Source organism: Octodon degus, unplaced genomic scaffold (assembly GCF_000260255.1).
Source record: "Octodon degus isolate 3935 unplaced genomic scaffold, OctDeg1.0 scaffold00008, whole genome shotgun sequence".
NCBI lineage: Eukaryota > Metazoa > Chordata > Mammalia > Rodentia > Octodontidae > Octodon > Octodon degus.
Window position 1 is genome coordinate 4,222,870 of NW_004524584.1, and position 19,235 is coordinate 4,242,104.

Below are 19,235 nucleotides of genomic sequence, written 5' to 3' on the forward strand. Positions count from 1 at the left end.
GTGGGCTGAGCTGGCCACACACACACACCACTCTCTCTCTCTCTCTCTCTCTCTCTCTCTCTCTCTCAAATAAATAAAAAAAATTAAAAAAAAAAAGGAAAAAACTACGTGCCCTTACATTTCACATAGATGATAGAATTTTGGTTCTATGACTGAAAAATCTCCTTAATAATATGCATATTATAATTTTCATACAGATTATGAAAAATAATATAAAAATAACCAAAAAGTCAATGGGTACAGAGAAATTCCAATGATCTACATTTAACCCAAAAAGACAAAAAATAAAAATCATGAAACAAATGAAACAAAAAATAAAATTATGGACTTATATCCAGCCATATTAATCATTATAGTAAATATTAAGGAACTAAGCATACAAATTAAAGGGGCAGAGATTATCAGAATTGTTTTTTATCAAAAAATTTTAAAATAGAAAAGTACACCATTTGCTGTTACTATGGGGTATAAACGATTTAAAGTAAACATATATTTTAAAATGTTATACCATAAAACAGTAAATATAAAGGGCTATATTTATAAGGACTATTACTAGAGATAAAGAACAACATATTACAATACTACAGGAGTTACTCAGGAAGACAAATAAGTAGTAAACAAAACAGCCTCAGAGTACATGAAGGCAAAATTGATATGAAAGAAGAAACACAGACACACCCATACATGTAGTTGGGATTTTGACATCCTCCTTTAATAATTAGTAGAGCTACTATACAAAAAAAAAAATCAGAAGGGGAGTGACATGGGTCAATGTACAGGAAGTAATAGAAAAAAAGAGTTTTAAGAAGGAATAGGAAAATATGGTGATTTTTAAAAACCTCATTACAGTAAAAGACACATGGCCAAGAACAGTCAGATAAATGTGTTCAGTGTAAGCAAAGATATTTTGAGTATTTTGAGGATAATTAGTGGCAACAGGTCTTTTATTATAATATTTTTTTTAATTTAAACATTTGCCATATGCTTTGACCACTAGTCAGTGTGCAAATCCTTAGAGCAATCCTGGTACCTAGTTGTGGACTAGAGTCACTTAAAGTTCCAACTACCTGGAGAACTCGAGAGAAAAGAAGATCAGCATTAGGTGAACAGGCTGGGTGAGTATCCTGAGGCCTGGACAGTGGGAAGAAGGGCTCTTCTGTGTGGAGAGGTGGGAGCCTGCCAGGCTGCATTCTCCTGAGGAATGAAGCCCCTTGTCTCCATCTTTCCCTAACCTCTCCTTAACCCACTCATGAGATGGGCAGAGCTGGCTATGTTGAAACAAACTGTACCCCTAATTGTCCACAAGAATGTGATGGAGTCAGGCCTAGTGGTCTCATTAATAGCAAAGCCACCGTGGGTAGGTGAGAGTAGCCTCCATGCTGACCCTTGCATGGAGGCTCTTGAGCAGGAGTCTCTGATATTTCAGGGCTAAGACATGACATAGCATCTCAGCTACGGCCACGGGACTCAGAAAGAATTATACCTTCTTGCCAGCCCTGCATATATCAAACTATCGAGTTACACTGTTCACTGGAGGCCTTTATACCCAGTACACAATTGCTGTTTCTCCTCACAGCTCAAACCTGCAAATTTTCTTTGCCCTAGCACTCTGCTGCTATCCTACCCACTGCGCTGATTGATACCAATAAAGACATACGCTTTTGGACTCCTGGTCTTTGGTTTTGCAGAGAACATTGGCCATCCCAGAGCTCCTCAACTACAGAACTTTCTCTCTTTGTCTTTATTCTGCATCTGTGTGCCCTATTGCTGGTGGGAGACCTGAACCTTCCACAGGGGTTTCGATATATCAAAAGAAAGTAAAATGATGAAAATGCCATTAAAATAACTTTCCAATAACTGCAGGATGATAATAAGGAACTCCAGGAGTACACAGCTGCAGTTCTGACTGAAGCTAACTACTAGCCTCCCAAGGGGGAGAAACTGCTGAGACAAGAAGATTGCAAATTCAAGTCCACAGTCTGGGCAGCTTAAAAAGACCCTGTCTCTAAATAAAAATAGAAGAAAGGGGCTGGAGAGAAAACCCAGTAAAATAAGTGCTTGCCTGGCAAGTGCAGGGTCCTGAGTTCAACCCCCAGTACCACAAAAAAAAAAAAAAAAAAAAAAAAAAGAAGAAGAAGAAGAAGAAGAAGAAAGGCTGGAAATATAGCTCAGTATGAAAGTCTTAGGTTCAGTTGCCAGAACTATAAAAACAAAACAAAACAAAACCCTGGCCTGGTGAAGAACCTGGAGTATAACCGTAATCTTAAGTAGTCACTATGAAGGCCTGTATTGCCGCCTCCGTACCACAACCTACTCCTACCAAAGCTAAAACATATTCCTTGCTTCCCACCTTCACACACATGTTCTCTGCCCTGACAACCACGCAGTTCTTGGTATGCAAACTGAATATGTGCTGTCAGAATATGCTGTTAGATGGTCCTGCTGTTACAATTATGGGATGGCGCAAAGAATGCTCATAAGGGCACTGTACGTGACTCTTGAAATGGTAAGGATCTTGGGCTAGCAACATACCTGATCTCTTGATCATTCCAGGTCATGGGAAGAACCAGAGGTGGCCTTCCAGAAGCCCCACAGAGGTCACTATGCCCTGGTAAAAGGAGATCTCTCCTAACTTCTCTCATTAGAAGTTGCTGTAGTTTGAATGTGTTTCCCTAGAAACAGGTGCTAGAAACTGAATCATTAATGCAACTATGTTGATATGGGACTGTGGAGAGGTGATTAGGGTATGAGAGCCCTGCCTTCATGCATGAATGAATACAGAGTAATTCTTCTAAGGCCTTACTGCAAGTTTGATCATGCTCTCACCCATGAGATGACATCTGCTCTGTTACGACATAGCAAGAAAGTCCTTGACAGATGTGGCCCTTCAATCTCAGACTTCCCAGCCTCTAGACCAGTGGACCACATGCACTGTTACTGTTTATGGTACTCTGTTCCCGCAGCACAAATGGGCTAAGACAAAAGCTCTACAAGTATTCTTCTCTCATGTCTGCAAATTGCCATAAACCCAGCTATATCTGGTCAGCATTATACTAAAAGGAAAGAAACATGCTATTACCAAGGTGTCTGGGAGAACTACCATGGGGCAACAGGAGTACTGGAGCAGCTGGCCCATCTTCCAAATGGACAATGGCACAACCACGAGGATCAGCATGAAGCCAACGAAGGCGAATAGGGCCAGCACCAGAGGAAGAGCCTCTCCTGGAGACAAAACAGCAAGAACAAGCTTAGGAATTGCTGTGAAAGGGGAACCACTCTCTGTGGCCTCGTTTGATTCCCCGGAGTTGGCTCTGAATCTTAGCCAGGACAACAGATCCCAGCATCCTGAGATGTGATATGTGCTCTGGTGACCAAAATTACCACCATTTTCTCGGGCTCTAGATTAAGGCATGGTTTCTAGAAAGCCCCAGGGAAGATTAAAGTTTTTTTTCTTGGGAAGGAGAAGGGAGGAGTATGGTATGTGAAGGCACCAGCCTTGTGAGCACATACCTAGCCCTGCTGCCAGAGGAAGGCAGAGGCCAAGAGCCGGGCAGGATGAGGGGGTGCCACAGCAGAATGGCACAGAACTCAGCTGGGAGTAACTGAAAACAAAGCACTTTACAGCCTGTCTTGGTACTGATTCATACTACAAAGGAAAATACTGAGTCCAGAAAACAGCTGCATAACAACTATGCTATATCAAGCCCCTATCTGAGCCACTAGAGCTACTGCCTCCTCCCAGTTCTGTACTAGGGACCCTATTCCACAACTAGTGCGGTACCCTGCTTTTACAAAAGAGACAGACAATGGCTGGATAGTTAAATGCCAAACTTGCCAAAAGAAACCTCCTGTGTACTGTTAAGAAAGAAAGGAAAATATTTAGCTCTTACTTTTTTAATACTTTTGTATCATTTAAGTTTTTAAACAAGTTTGATGTAATTTTAAAAAGTATTATGAAAATAGTGTCAGTAAATCCACATGGAAAATGTTATGGTTATGATATTTGTGAAAATGTAGGAACAAAGCTTGTGTGCTTTAGGACTATAGCACATGCCTGCACAAAAGCCATTGCTAAAGGATTATATTCTTTTGGAGGGCAATCCAGAAACAGTGATCAAAATGAAATGCAAAAACTTCTGACCAAGCTACTCCACCTCCAGAAATTTATCCTTCAAATACATATATGCACTAGCAAAATGATCTTTGTACAAGGGAATTAATTAATGCATTGGCTGTAATGACAAAGTATTTGGAAAATGTATAACTCCCACCAACAGGGGATGAGTTATATTGATCATAATATACATACACAATGGAATAGTATCAGCAAAAAGAAGGATTAAGGAGTTCTCTTATTGATATAGAAAAATCTAAGAGCTATAAAAAGTATAAAAAAGACAAGACCCAGAAAAAGCCATATAGAGTTAGCTATCATTTATGTTAGAAGAGGGTAACATATTAAACACATTCTCATTTACTTGTATACACATTAAAAAAAGTCTTCAGACAGATATATAAGAAGCTCACACCTATTGGAGAGCATATAGGAATTACACAGATGGGGAGAAGAGTGAAAAAAGAGAATTCTCATGTGCATCTTATATTTCCAAACCATACAATGTATTATATATTCAAAATACTAATTAACTTTTTAAAAAATTAAGTGATCATACAAAAAAATGTAACCAGTTATGTTTGAATAGTAGAATTAAAGGGTGTATTGCTTTGTTTGACTTGGTTTCTTTTCAAAAGCTTTTAGATGATGTAGATTTTTAAAGAATAAAAAAATTCAAGGGAAAAAATAAGTCAAGCAAGATTACTCTATTAGACCCTCTATAAGATCTCTTTCAGATCAAAGAAACTGATATCATAATATGGGGTCTTTTAGAAGTCCTGGCTCTGGAGCCCCTAGCCACCTTTCCTTCAGACCGCTCTGGCCCCAGGAAGTAACATCTGACACCAGTGGAGGAGGCTTGGTGTAAGTATTCCAAACAGTTGCTCTTGGAACTCAACCCAACCCCAGGTAGACCTCTGCCTCCCAAGTGGTCAGACTGCCTGGCACACTGTCACTGTGAGAACCCATCCAGCCTGGGGAAATAAGGCAAATCAAATCACCTGGTAGGCACCCAAGCACGCACCAAGGGGAAACCCTGTGTCTGAGGCCAGGAGACAAGCAGGCCACCCTTACCTTGCACTTCCACACACTTTGTCTGGCTGAAGGCACTGTTCCTCCCGATGGCCTTCACCAGTGCCTGGGCCTTTACGCAGTACAGGGCCCCTGGCTCCATGGTTTCGAGGTGCACAGGAATGCCCCCTCTCCTCACCACTTTGGCATGTTCCTTTGGGAGACCAGAAAACAGTTATTCCCTGAGGGCAGCAGGACTGAAAAGATAGAGAGGTAGAGAGGGACAATTGCAGACAGTTTTCTTTCCCTCTCATGTATTCATTCATTTACTGATTCATTTATTCATCTTTATTAAGGCAACAGGCAGTGTTCTAAGAACAAGGACACAACACTGAACAAAATAGACACATTCCTCTTCTTGTGGAGCTTACATGACACAGGGGACTAACAATGCATAAGTAACATAGAAATACATGTGAGAGGGTCAGAAGGCTCTGAGGGAGAAGGTGAAGAGAAGGGAGAGGATGAGAAGGCACAGCATTTGACAGAGAGGGAAAGTTTCACCAACAGTACACTTGGGCAGAGATTTGCAGGTTGGATCTCTGACTGAGCCAAGGCCTGGCATGGCCAAGGCTGCTAGGGATTCCATATACAAGAGCAGAGGAGCCTGCAGAGCCCCGCTCCCACCTCATCCATCTGTCAACCAGTTTGTCTATCTGTATGTCTACACTCCCACCTCCACTTCTCTCCCCAAGATCTGCGCTCTGCATCTGAGCCTGCAGAGGCTTGTCAGAGCCAAGCCCAGATGACTCAGTGTGCACGCTCCTCTCTCAGCACCAGCCCTGCCAAGTACAAGGGTGGGGAGTGGGCTCCATCCCAAGGAATCTGAGGAAGCTGTATCCTCCCTCCCACTAGGCCCTGGCCTAGCTCCCACACCATTCCATCTGCCTGGTTGGCAATGTCATGTCCTACCAGTGGGCCCTAACCCAAAAGTGGTAAATACTGGAATCTTGTGTTTTTGCCTGCCCCACCTGCTCACCCTACCTTCCAGGGAATACTATCCAACCTACAGCCCCCATCAAATGAATGGAGGAACATGTACACTCCTTAGAATCAGGATCCACCCAGCATGAGAAGGGCCCAATCAATGCAGCTGGATACCTGCTGTCCCTAAGGTTCAGGTTGATAAGAGGAGTATGGACAATGGATTCCTTACCAAAGAATTGAGTCTTGTGAAAGTGAATACCTAGAACAGGAATTAGGGATAAAGAGGAGAGGACATGGTAAGGAGCTGAGACCAAGTTACAGGAATATGCAGGAAGGCATGATGAGGGACCAGGGCCTAGGAGTGAGCTGAGGAGAGGGTCCCAGGAGAGTCTTGCCAGAAGGAGGCAAGCCCTTCTATGTAGATAAGGCTATGCTGCCGCCTGGCTAAAGCCTAGCTGCTCACGGATCACAGGGACACACTGTGCTGCAACACATTGATTCTTACCACAAAGCAAGATTCTGTGTGCTGGCTAGCATAGGCATTGTCACCGTATCAGCTTGGGCAGGACTCCACAGGCCGGAATGTCTCTTGGTTCCTGATCAAGCGATACCCCTTCTCTGCTGCTTATCTCACTGTCCACTTATGAGGGCCCCAGATTACAACCACCTTCCCACAGAGAAGGGCAGCTCACTTCTTGGCAATTTGGATGGCCCACCTGCTTGTAATTAGATGGTCTTATTCATCAGCCAGCTCCTGGCTGGCTCACTGTTCCTTCTACACCCTGCCAAGATACACACCCGTGAGAGGTCTGTACCAGCCTCATGTGCTTTTGAAATCATCCATCCGGTTGATCTGGAATGCCCTGGCCCGCTGCCCCTAAGTGACTGAGGAGACCAGCTAACAAGGGAATGGGAAAGGAAAAGAACACATTTTTAAAGATGTTATGGGCCCAACTAGGTTAAGAGTTTAGAGCAAGGAGGCAGTCCCCCTTGCCTCCTGAAGAGCCCTGAAAAGACCCCCACCAAAAGCCTAAGATGGACCAAAGCAGTTCTCTGCAGAAGCTAGTGGATGGGTGGCATGCTGTCATCTCTCTGTTCACAAGCTTTACTACCCAAGATGTTCATCCTCAAACCACCCAGACACCAAGCACTGCAAAGGCCACATCTCCTCACCTGCCCACAAAAAACTGCCTCCTTCCTCGAAGCCTGACTCATGAGTCAAGGTTGGAAGCCTCACCTTGGTATCCGGCTCCCTCCTCCAATAGGCCACTAGGAACTGAAACTGGGGTCCCAGGTCTTCCAGCTCAATAACCAGATGGAACCCATCCTTGGAGATCTCCATCCCAGGTGGGGTAAGGATGGCTGTTGGTGAAACAAGGGAAGAATCAAGGCTAGCCCACAGGACTGATTTCCCTGAGACATGATGTCCACATCACTGGTGGAAAGATGACAGCACCCCTGGGGGAAATAGGACACTTGCTGTATGTTTTCAGAACACAAGTACTCTCCTGTACTCAGGAGGTGCTTATAAACGTTTTTGGAATCAGTGAATGAATGACAAATCCCAAATCCTTTTGTGATCCCTTATCTATATTAAAGTCTTTTGCTTCTCTTTGCAAACACATACTAAAGAAAAGAAATTAAATACTCAAGTATACATTATGTTTTTTTTCTTTTTAAAATTATGTGCTCTGTGCTCCTTTCCCCATCACTCTTTTTAGCAAAAATTGTTCTTCCTTTACCAAACGCATGCCTGAGGTCGTGACTATGCTGAGCACAGCTGAGCACAGCCTTGACTTCTCAGAATAACATACCTGGTGGGGGCACATGCCTCCCTGCAGCTCGCATAGATCCATGGCACATATTGGAACCTGAAGACTTTCAGACATCAGCAAATCAGAAGCCTGTGGATGGGTTGAGCATTCTATTCCTGACCAAAGATTCTTCATATCACATCATAACAGAGATGTTGGAAGTCAGCTTTTTACAAATCCCAACAATCAATTCTAGAAATTACAGCCTGAGCACCAACACCATCTTTCATACTGTTAAGTCCCAAAGAGAGCTCAGCAGCCTCTGTAGATACCTTTCCTATTGGCTGGCCAAGAACAGAAAGGGCCACATAGGCAGCTTCTACTCTCTGGCTACTGATGGTGAGTCCACACTTGCCTTGCAGAGCCAGGTACCAAAGGACCCAAAGGACCACCCAAATTGTTGGTCTTGGCTCAAGAAGTAGGAAGGGGCATCTCCTCGGGTCAGGGAACACTCAGAAGAAAGGCAGTTCCTGGAGGGGGCTTTGAGAGAGCACAGGATTTCCCTCACCTACCTCATGAGAACCGGTGTGCACCAGGCATCAGAGAGCTACCCAGGTAGGAGCGGGGAGGACTTGGGAAGTCGGGCCAGCGGTGCAAGCAGCCAGGTAGGCACAGCACCACTAGCCCAGCCCGTGAAGCCCCCCAGAGGAAAAGAGATATTTGACTTTTTCACTTTTAAGTCACTCATGATTAAAATTGGGTCCCTGTCTCTGTCTCTCTCTCTCTCTGTTTCTCTCTCTTTCCTTCCCTCCCTCCTTCTCTCCCTTTCTGCATGGCTGTCTCACTTAATCCACTCATGAAACTTAAGAAGGTAAATATTATTTCTGATGTACTCAGAGATTAAAAACTTGCCCAGAACCACACAATTAATGGCCAAATTTTAAGCCCAGGTTTTCTGCGTTTCCAACCTGCCCCGGGGCAGGGAGAGGGGGATAACCTGCTGTTCAACTCTGGCTGTCCATTGACAATAACCTGGGGAGAATTTAAATCAGATCCTCTGGGGAAGGTCCTGGGAAAGTGATTCTAAAGTTCCTCTGTGACTCTGCAGTGCAGTGGAGATTAAAAATCTTGGCTCTCCATAAGGTGTAGACCAAATCCTCTCCAGGAGAGCCTTCGAGCAAGATTTTTCGCAATCCTCAGAATCTGATGTGGCTTTTTCCAAATGGGAAAGGACAGGCTGAATGCCCTTAAGGTAACACAAAGCCATCCCAGCTGGGTTGCTAACTCCACTGCTCTGGGGTCACAAAGGACTGCATCCTCCACCTCCTGTTGTAGGTGCAGGCCCCTACTCCTCCATTCCTCCTATAGTAAGGCTCTTTCCTGTTTATACTGCCTTCCTAAGTGCAAGGTTTATGGCACAGCTCACACACATGGCTTCATAGACACCCTTATCTCTGCCTGTCCCAAGTCTTTCCAACAGCAGCCCTAAGCCCCAGAGGTGGCCTTAGCTGCAGCACTGGGTGCCAGAGAAAAGTGGCGCAGGGTGCTGCCTATGCACTGTAAGCAGAGACAGAGTTACAGTGCCATCCAGTACCCCTTAGCCTCTCCCAGTGCCTGATACTGTGATCCTGCCCCATCAACCAAATCCTCTCAGTGTCTTGGCAGGAGGCCTGGCAGAGGAATTCTGCACCAAACTTCGTAGTAGCACCTCATTCTGACAGTCCTATTCTTTCTCTGGGATTCCTTCTCTGCTCTCAAATCCTTCTCTGCTCTCAAATCATGGCATCTTAGGAAAGCAATAATACCACCAATGGCTGAGTGCTGTGATAGAGCGGTACTGCACTAAGCATTTACACATTTCATCTCATGTGGCCCCCACAACTACCCAGTGAAGAAAACGCTACCCCTCTTAGAGATGAGGAGCCAGCAATCCTCCTGTCCAGTGGCTGACAGAGAGTGTGAACTACATTCAAAGCTATCTTCACCTTCCTTTGCCTTTTCGAGCTTGGAGGGGCGGGGGCTCCTAAGCCCTCCTGATATCCATTCAATATTATATGTTCTTCTATAATCTTGGCTTGCCCCACTACTGCAAGTGCTGCCCTAAATCTTCCTCTGTCCTTTCCTCAACAGAGGACATTCTGCCACATTAAGCAAAGAGAAGCCACTGGGTGTCTCCTCCTCTGCCCTTCCCACAGCTCCAAGCTGGTAGCATTCCCTCCCACACCTGTCTCAGAGGAGGAGTTGCATTTCTCCTTCCCACCTTGCTGAGTCCTCCACCCTGATAACCACACTGCCATCCCCTCAATTCTGTGGAATCACTTTCTCAAGGGCACACCCAGTGGCCTCCTTTAGCCTCCCAGGAGCTATTTATTTTCCCCTCTGGGGCCCTGTACCTCCTCAGGCACCCACTGCTGCCCTTCCAACTACATTTAAGCCTTCAGTTTTCCCAGGACCATGTCCTCAAGTCTCTGTCCCACACATCTTGTCTCTGAATAATCTCATCCATTCCCAAGCCTTCATAGCTACCAACTCTGAATTGTCATCTGGCTTTGACCTCTATGAATCCCAGGATCTGATATTCTGCCGCCAATCAGATCCTCATAGCTTGGTATCTTGCAGGAACTTTAATCTCAAATTGCACAAAGACAGAGGCATTGCCCATTCTCAAGAGCAGTTGCTGCTCCTGGGCTACCTGTCTTGGATAATTCTCTCATCAACATTGGTCGGAAGCTGAGCACCATCGCTGTCTCTGCCCACCCCCTTCCCCAATGACTGATTGCCATGCACTGTCTTCTGCAGCTCAGCCAGGTTGCTTGAACTCATCCTGTCCTCCCCTCTCTTTTCTCCTGCACTGCAGACTTGTCCCACTCCAGGTCACTTTGTACAGAGCAGCCAGATTGTTCTATATGACAAACCTGGGCTAGACCTTCTCATGGCTGCCCTCTACTTTCTTGAGCAAGGTTCATGGCAAGGCCTTTTACCATGTGACCAGCTGCTTCCCTGCCCTCTACCCATGCAACCTTTCCCTCTGCTGTTTCCCAAGCACACACATCCTTCACACTACCCATTGCTTGCCTGTAGCAATATCTGGCCATCTATCTGGATTCTTTCTTAGTATTATTATTCTTTCAATACAGGGTCTTGTTATACAGTTTGGGCTCATAGTGATCCTCCTGTCTCAACCTCTCCAGTGCTGGGACTACAGGCATGCACCACCATGCTCGGTTTCAGTGGCGAGCTCTGCACACACAGAGTTCCGGGCCTGGCATGCCATGTGGTACCAGGGATTGAACCCAGATCCTTATGCTTGCCAGACAGGCACTTGGACCACCAAGCCATCTCCCCATCTCTGGATTCTTCTCTTCTTAATGATTTTCCATTTACTATTACGATAAAAAATTATTTATAAGTAACCCTATATAGGAACTGTTTCTGACAGCCTTAAATATATAGATCTTTTGAAACAGTGAATAAATGTGGGGTGATGGAGCACCAGGTAGAAGACAATATAAGGTTTAAGAACGCATGATCAGGGTAGGATGAAGCAGTTTTGGAGTCACTTTCCCCTTTCCAGAGAAACATTTCTTACAGGTCCCCAATGACAGCACCTCTACCTCCTGCAGAGATAGTTAGAAATGACTTCCAAACAAGGGCATGAAAGAAAGAGCATGGGGGAAGTCTTGGGCAGTCTCTGAGATATACTAATAAAGGTGGTTTGTGTTCACAACATTCTGGTTTTGCAAGACTATTTTCATCCTAAAACAAGATCTAGAACTCTATGTAAACATGATTCCTGAAGGGAAGGAAGTGCAGGCAGAGGAGGAAGAAGCATCTTACTTGAGTTTCGATTGAAGGGCTGCTCCAGGATGCTCCAGGCTGAAGTCTGTGAGCCCAAGATTGCCCTGACACGGAGGCTGTAAGGCACTGTGGCAGTGATGTCATCGGTGACATCACACTCAGGACCTTCAGTGCGTGAGCACCACTTGCTGGGGATCCAGATGTCACTTGTGTATAAGCTCTCATACTCGCTGGCCAAGGAGAGGAGAGCACAGTGTCACTTCAGTCTCTGTGACCCAGACTCGAAGATGGTTGTACTTGCCTTCTTTCTCCTACTTCTTATCATGAAAGAGCCCTTGCTTTCTACTCCAGTTGTTCCACTCCTGCCTCGCCAGCCATCCATTTCCTTTACTCCTTTTATATCCAGCCAAGAAAAGCTAAGCATAAACCCTGATCTGTCCATTCCTCTCCATATCCAATCACTGCCCTCCCCTGCACCATGCCTTGGCTTTCTGTGGCTTCCCAGCTGCCACATTTCTGCTCTCCAAGCCACCCACTCAGTCACATTTCTGTCCTTAATGGCTCCTGAAGCACTTAGGATAGACTCCAAACATCTCCCTATGTCCTACAAAATTCCAGCCTTCCCTCTCCCAAGCATCTAACATTGAAATTCTTAAGCCAGCACTGGTGACACATGCCTATAATTCCAGCACACAATTTGAGGCCAGGCTGTGCTGCACAGTGAATTCAAGGTCAGCCTGAACTACATAGTGAAACCCTATTTCAAAAAACTAAAAAATAAATAAACAAAATGAAATAAAAATATTCTTGTACACTTCCTGGTCACTCTTCCAAAACACTGACACTGATCTCTTTTTGCCTCAGACTAGTCTTTTTGCCTGACTAGCTGTGCCCATACTGCTCACTTAGATGGTTCCTGTGCTCTGTGGAAATGGGACAAGTACCGCCTGCACTGGGCACCACCTGAAATTTCCTAGAACAGGTCTTCCCCTTCCATGATGATGGAAATGTTCTCTATTGGTGGTGATCAGTGTGGTAGCCACCACTCGTGTGGCTATGAAACACCTACACATGTCCATGTGACAGGAGAATAAATGTTCTAATTTAACTTAATTTCAATTTAAATAACTACCTGTTGCTAGGGGGTACTGACTGGAGAATATGACCTATTATATTTACTGTTTCCTCCTCTAGATGTTAAATTTCTTATATCCAGAAACCCAGACAGCCATGTCTAATAAAATGTCTGCATAGAGAGCTCAGTTTATATTTGTTGCTAGTGAAATATATTGAGCCCCTTCTCTGTCACCGCCACTTAACAGTAGCAAGCAACTGGTTGCTACTAGACCCAGGTGCTGTCTAGAGAGAAGAATAGATAACGGTAGGCCCCAGGCCAGCTTCTCTAGAGTCAAGATTTGTTTGGCTTCTAAGTATGAGCTCATAGTCAGGAAGACTGACATTGTCCCTTTCCACCAAGGATCTGGATTTCCAGTCACTTATCCATCTCAAGTCGGGATCAACTCCTTGGACAGTTGGTTCTGTCTTGAAAAGAAGCTGTGTTACAATGTACTTGAACATGTTTTTTTCTTATATGTATTTGTGTTTCCAGAAAGTTTACTATCACATCCATAAGATGATTTCCCTTGTTTCTTCAACTCTCCCAGTGCCCATGCACTGAGGGAGCAGATCATCAGAGATCACCTGTCCGTCAGCTCACAATGCCTCCCTGAGCTAAGGAGGAAGGGCTGTGCCTGCAGGAACCAACTGCTGTCTAAAAGCAAAAACAAAACTCACCCCTGGTACTCAACAGAATAGTACACTTTTTCTTCAGGCAGGACCACTGGGCTCCATATCAAGAGATGTTTCATGTTGATTGAGTGTACAGAGAGGTTCTGAGGAGCAGGAAGAGCTGCCACTCCATCTGGGATAAAGGCAAAGAGAGGCCAATGGGTAAGCTGACAGTTGAGGAACACCATTGCTCAAAACTGGTGGTTGATGAAAGGCTTCACAGGTTTATGAATCAGAATAATTCTAATTTAATTGTATTTGTGCTAATGCTAAATTTTTGTTATCATTATTGTAATTCTGCCTTTGGAACAAAATCACATATTAATAGTAATAATGACTTATCTTTATCAAGCACTTATTTTATTCTGTTTGGCCATGTGCTAGATTGTTACATGATTATTTCATTTAATCTTTATGGCTGTACTGGGAGTAAGAGCAATGAGCTTCTCCATTACACAAGTAAGAAAACTTATTTAAAAACAATATATATAATATATATACATATATATGTGCATGTATTTATTTTTAACAAACACAGAAATTGTGTATATTCATGGGATACCAATGTATAATGTTCAAACCAAAATAACCATACATATCTCAAACATTTATCATTTTTCTGTGTTAAAAACATTAAAATCCTTTCTTATAGCCTTCTGAAAATATGTAGTACCTTTTCATTATCCATTGTTATTCTATAATAGAACACTTGAACTAACTTCTCCTATTTTACTGTACTTTAGTAACTTTTGACCAATCTGCTCCCATTCCTGTACCTCTCCTACCCTCTCTTGCTTCTGGTAACCACTATTCTATTCTAGACATCTGTAATCAACACTTTTACATTCATAAATGAGTGAGATCATGTAGCACTTATGTACTTATTTCATTCAGTTCTATCTCACAAATGAAATAGTATTCTGTGATATATATGTAACCACATTTTCTTTATCCATTCATTAGCACATAATCATTTAATTTTTTTCCATGTTATGGGAAAATGACTATTATGGCTTTAATATGGTTTTTAATATGGCTATTATGAACTGTACCATAATCACACACTGACTTTCTTTCCCTTACTGAATCAAATAACAGTTATCTTTTTAATTTTTTGAGAAAGCTCATACTGTTTTCCATAATAGCTGCACTAACAATGGTTGAAGGTTGCAAATTATAGGTATCACAGTTTGTCATTTTCTAGGCTATTTTTGATGGTAATGTTATTGCTGAATGTACTGTCTTAGCTGACATGACATAATTGTCCTAATCAGTTGTCCTTCTTGATATACCAGGATGGAGATTGCCTAAGAGTCATAAATAACACTATAGCACAGTGCCAAAGAATAAGGGGCTGGGCCAAGTAGGCAGCAATTTCTCATCCCCAATGAATGGAAGAAGCAGGAACTTGCAATACACTTAAAACCCCAAAATAAGCTACACTTGGAAAACATATCTGAAAATTAGTCATTTATGAAACATTCTACATACTAGCAATAAAGCAACTTGCTATAAGCAATTTACAAGCATCAATTGAACTAAAAAAAGTAAGACTGAGAAGATACCTAAACAAAATGCAAGCCCAAACTTGCAGATCACCAAGGGCAAACTCAGGGGACAGTGAAGTAGAACAGTTTGAAAGCCACCAACATGGACACTCTAAAGTGCTAATGGAAGAAATTATAAAGCAAATAAACAAGGCTCTAGAAAATAAAATCCAATCAGAGTTAATCTCTCCTATAACTGCAGAGATGGTGACCATAATGAGAGATATGCTTAGTGATTATACAGCAGATACAGATTTAAAACAGAGGAGCTTAGGAAAATGATGAAAACCGTGAATACTCCCCAGTACAGGAAAGAAAAGGAATCCATGAAACAGATTCAAACAGATATCCAGGAGATTAAAAATTCCATTGAAAGTATATACAGCAGAATGAGCCAATCTGAAGACAGAATATCAAATCTAGAAGCAGGACTGTGATTAGCAATCATGAAAAGAAGGATGTTTTAAAAATAGTAAGGAACCACGAGAAATCAATCCAGCAGCTGCCAGATGACACAAAGGAAAATAACATAAGAGTGAATAGAATCAATGAAAAAGCAAGAGGAAGTGCATATAACATGAAAAATTCTGTTCACAGAACTAATGGCAGAGAACTTTCCAAATAGGGAAAGAAAGAATTTGATACACAGATAAGTGAGGACTATAGAACTCCAATTAGCCACAACAAAAAAGGAAAAAATCCAATAAGAAGATAGAAAGACATATAATAGTCAAGATTCTATAAATTCCACACAAGATCCGAGTGTGGTAGTACAAATCTATAATTCCAGCACTTGGGAGGCTGAGGCAGGGGGATCGCTGTGAGTTCAAAGCTAGCCAGGGCTACTGTTTTTACAATGCAGCCAAAACTGGCATTGTAAAACCCTGTCTCAAAAGATTAAAAAAAGAAAGAAAGAAAAATTCCACAACTCCATGAACCCTAACAGAATGAAACAGCAAGAGAAAACAGGAACCAACAACATGACAAGGCTAAGTCAAAACATATCAGGTATAACCAGCAATGTTAATATTAATGGTCTCAATTCACCAATCAAAAGAAATACACCAGGGTCTGGAGATATATCTCAGTGGCATAAGCACCTGCCTGGCAAGCACATTGTCCTTAGTTTAATCACTGGTACTACAAAAAAAAAAAAGACTGGCAGAGTGGATCAAGAAGCAAGATCCAATAATATGCTGCATATGAGAAACATCTTATTGAAGAAGAAACCCATAGACTGAAAGTCAAAGGATGGAAAACAATGCTCCATGTAACACAAACCTGGAAGAAAGCAGGAGTAACTACCTTATTGCAGACAAAGTGAATTTCAAGCCAAGACTGATTTGATTTAGAGAGACAAAGGAGGCCACTGCATTCTTTCAAATGGCACAATCCAAAACAAAGAGTCATAATAGTCATAAATATATATGTAGCAAATATCAGTGCAGCCAACTATATAAAACAAATATTAGCAGACATGAAAAAATCAAATAAGCATGAATAAAATTGTAATGGGAGATCTCAATACCCCACTGTCACAAATAGATCAACTAGACAAAATATCAACAATGAAATATTAGAACTGAAATGAATTTTGAACAAATAGACCCACTAGATATCTACAGAGTGTTCTACCCTACAACACAAGAAACACATTCTTCTTAGCTGCACATGGGTTGTTCTCCAAAACAGATCATAGAACATGCTTAAATAAATGCAAAGGAACTGAAATTATCCCATGCATATCATCAGACCAAAGTGCAATGATACTGGAAATCAGTGTTAAAAGAAACCACAAGAACTTCATAAACACATGGATATTAATGACATCCTCCTGAACAGTCAAACTGGTCACAGATGAAACTAAAGAACAAATTATGTAGCCCCTACAATTAAATGATAATGCCAGTACAACAAACCAGAATTTATGAGATACAATGAAAGCAGTCCTATGAGGGAAATTTCTAGCAGTGAATTCCCGTATCAGAAAAAGAGTGAGCTCAAATGAACAACCTAGTGTTGAACCTCAAGCTTCTAGAAAAAGAAGAGCAAGTGAAGCCCAAAGCTTGTATGAAGAAGGAAGTTATGAAGATCAGAGTAGAAATTAATGTAATGGAGACCAAGAAAACATATACAAAGATTCAATGAATCAAGAGTAGGTTCTTTGAAACATTAAATAAAATAGACAAGCCCTTAGCCTGCCTTACCAAAAACAGGAAAGAAAAGACTCAAATCCATACAATTAGTAATGAACAGGGTGAGATCACAAGAGGTCCTGCAGAAATTCAGAAGAGCATCAATACCTGCTTTGAGAAAGTATAGTCTCATAAGATGAATAACACATAAGAAATGACCAGATCTGTAGATACATATGAATTACCCAACCCAAATTAAAAAAAATATACAAATTCTAAATAAGCCAGTATCAGTCAATGAAATTGAAGAGGTAATTAAAAACCTACCAATAAAAAAGCCTACCAATAAAGTAGCCCAGTCACTGACAGATTCACTGCTGAATTCTACAAGAAATTTAGAGAAGATCTAATGACACTACTTGTCAAACTCTTTAATGAAATTGAAAAGCAAACAATACTCCCAAAGTCATTCCTGAAAGCAAGCATACTCATGAAACCAAAACCAGAGAAGAATCCATTCAAAAACTAAAGAACAAATTAGGTAGCTCCTTCAATTAAATGATAATGCCAGTACAACAAACCAGAACTTATGAGATACAATAAAAGCAGTTCTATGAGGGAAATTTCTAGCAGTGAATTCCCCTATCAGAAAAATAGAGTGAGCTCAAATGAACAACCTAGTGTTGAACCTCAAGCTTCAAGCCAATCTCCCTCTGGAACACAGATGCAAAAATACTCAATAAGATATCAGCAAACAATGCAGCAAATCATCAAGAAGGTTATACTCCATAACCACATAGGAATCATCCCAGGGATATAGGGATGGTTCAATATATGCAAATCAATAAATGCAATACACCATATCAACAGAGGCAAGGACAAAAACCACATGATGATCTCAATAGATGCAGAAAAAGCATATGACAAAAGTCCAACACCCATTCATAATTTAAAAAAAAAACCTTGCAGAAAATTTGAATAGATGGTCATTATCTCAATCTAATAAAAGCCACCTTTGACCAACTAATAGCCAACATCACACTAACTGAACAAAAATCTAAAAGTTTTCACTCAAAAATCAGGAACAAGATCAAACTGTTCACTGTCACTCTTATTCAGTATAATTCTGGAAACATTAGCCAAAGCAATCAAAGAAGAGAAAGAAATAAAAATTAAGCTGAATTTTTATTTCAAAAGAGAAGGACAAAATTAAATTATCATTATTTTTGGACAACATGAAACTATACATAGAAGACCCCCAAAATACCACCAAAAGACTTCTAGATTTAGTAATCAAATTAAGTAGAATAACTGGATACAAAGTCAACACTCAAAAAACAAATAGCATTCCTGTACACAAATAACAAACTCACTGAGAGAGAAATTATGGACACAACACCTTTCATAATAGAATCCAAAACTGAAATACCTAGAAATCAACCCAATGAAGGCAATAGAAGTCCTTTACATGGAAAACTATAGTACACTGAAAGAGATTAATGAGGATATTGAAAAATGGAAAGAAATCCCTTGTTCTTAAGTAAGAGGAACCAATAGAATGAAATGGCTATGCTTCCAAAATTGTTATATAGATAAATGTGATCCCAATAAAAATTCCATTGCATATCTTACAGAATTAGAGAAAATAAGTTCATTTAGAACCAAAATAGACCTAGAATAGCAAACACAATTCTGGGCAAGAAAAGCAAGACAGAGTGAGACTGCCCGGGGCCACGGGATCCTGAATAGACCCAGAGCGCAGGCCCAGCAAATGAGTGAGACGACCCGGGGCCTAGGCCCAGGATGTGATTGAGACCACCCAGGGCCCGCGGATCTTCATTTGACCCAGAGTGTAGGCTCAGCGAGGAACCCTTCAGCAGAACTCCCTGCAAAGAGGCTAAAGGCAAGACCCATCCAGCTGATTCAGGAGCAGAACATCTTGCCAGAGAGACACAAAGGGTTCCACCCTAACGGCTGCAGCAGAAAGAAGTGGAACACAGCAACCAGATCCAAACAATACCCACCTGGAGGAATCTAAACTTTGTAGATCCAGACCTGATGCTAAGGTAATAACTCTATCTAAGCTCTACACCAAAAGTCA

The 19,235-nt window shown here is 42.0% G+C and overlaps 1 protein-coding gene across 2 annotated transcripts in view; it reads right to left on the minus strand.

The window, feature by feature from the left end:
• Il20rb (interleukin 20 receptor subunit beta) overlaps positions 1-19,235 on the minus strand; it is a 57,725-nt gene that overhangs the window by 30,400 nt on the left and 8,090 nt on the right. For both annotated transcript variants that reach the window (XM_023706923.1, XM_012517517.2), the window contains exons 2-6: positions 13,459-13,585; positions 11,704-11,894; positions 7,350-7,474; positions 5,189-5,339; positions 3,080-3,222 (exon numbers count right to left, since the gene is read on the minus strand). In XM_023706923.1, the coding sequence (XP_023562691.1) occupies positions 3,080-3,222; positions 5,189-5,339; positions 7,350-7,474; positions 11,704-11,894; positions 13,459-13,585 (737 nt within the window). The remainder of the gene's footprint in view (positions 1-3,079; positions 3,223-5,188; positions 5,340-7,349; positions 7,475-11,703; positions 11,895-13,458; positions 13,586-19,235) is intronic.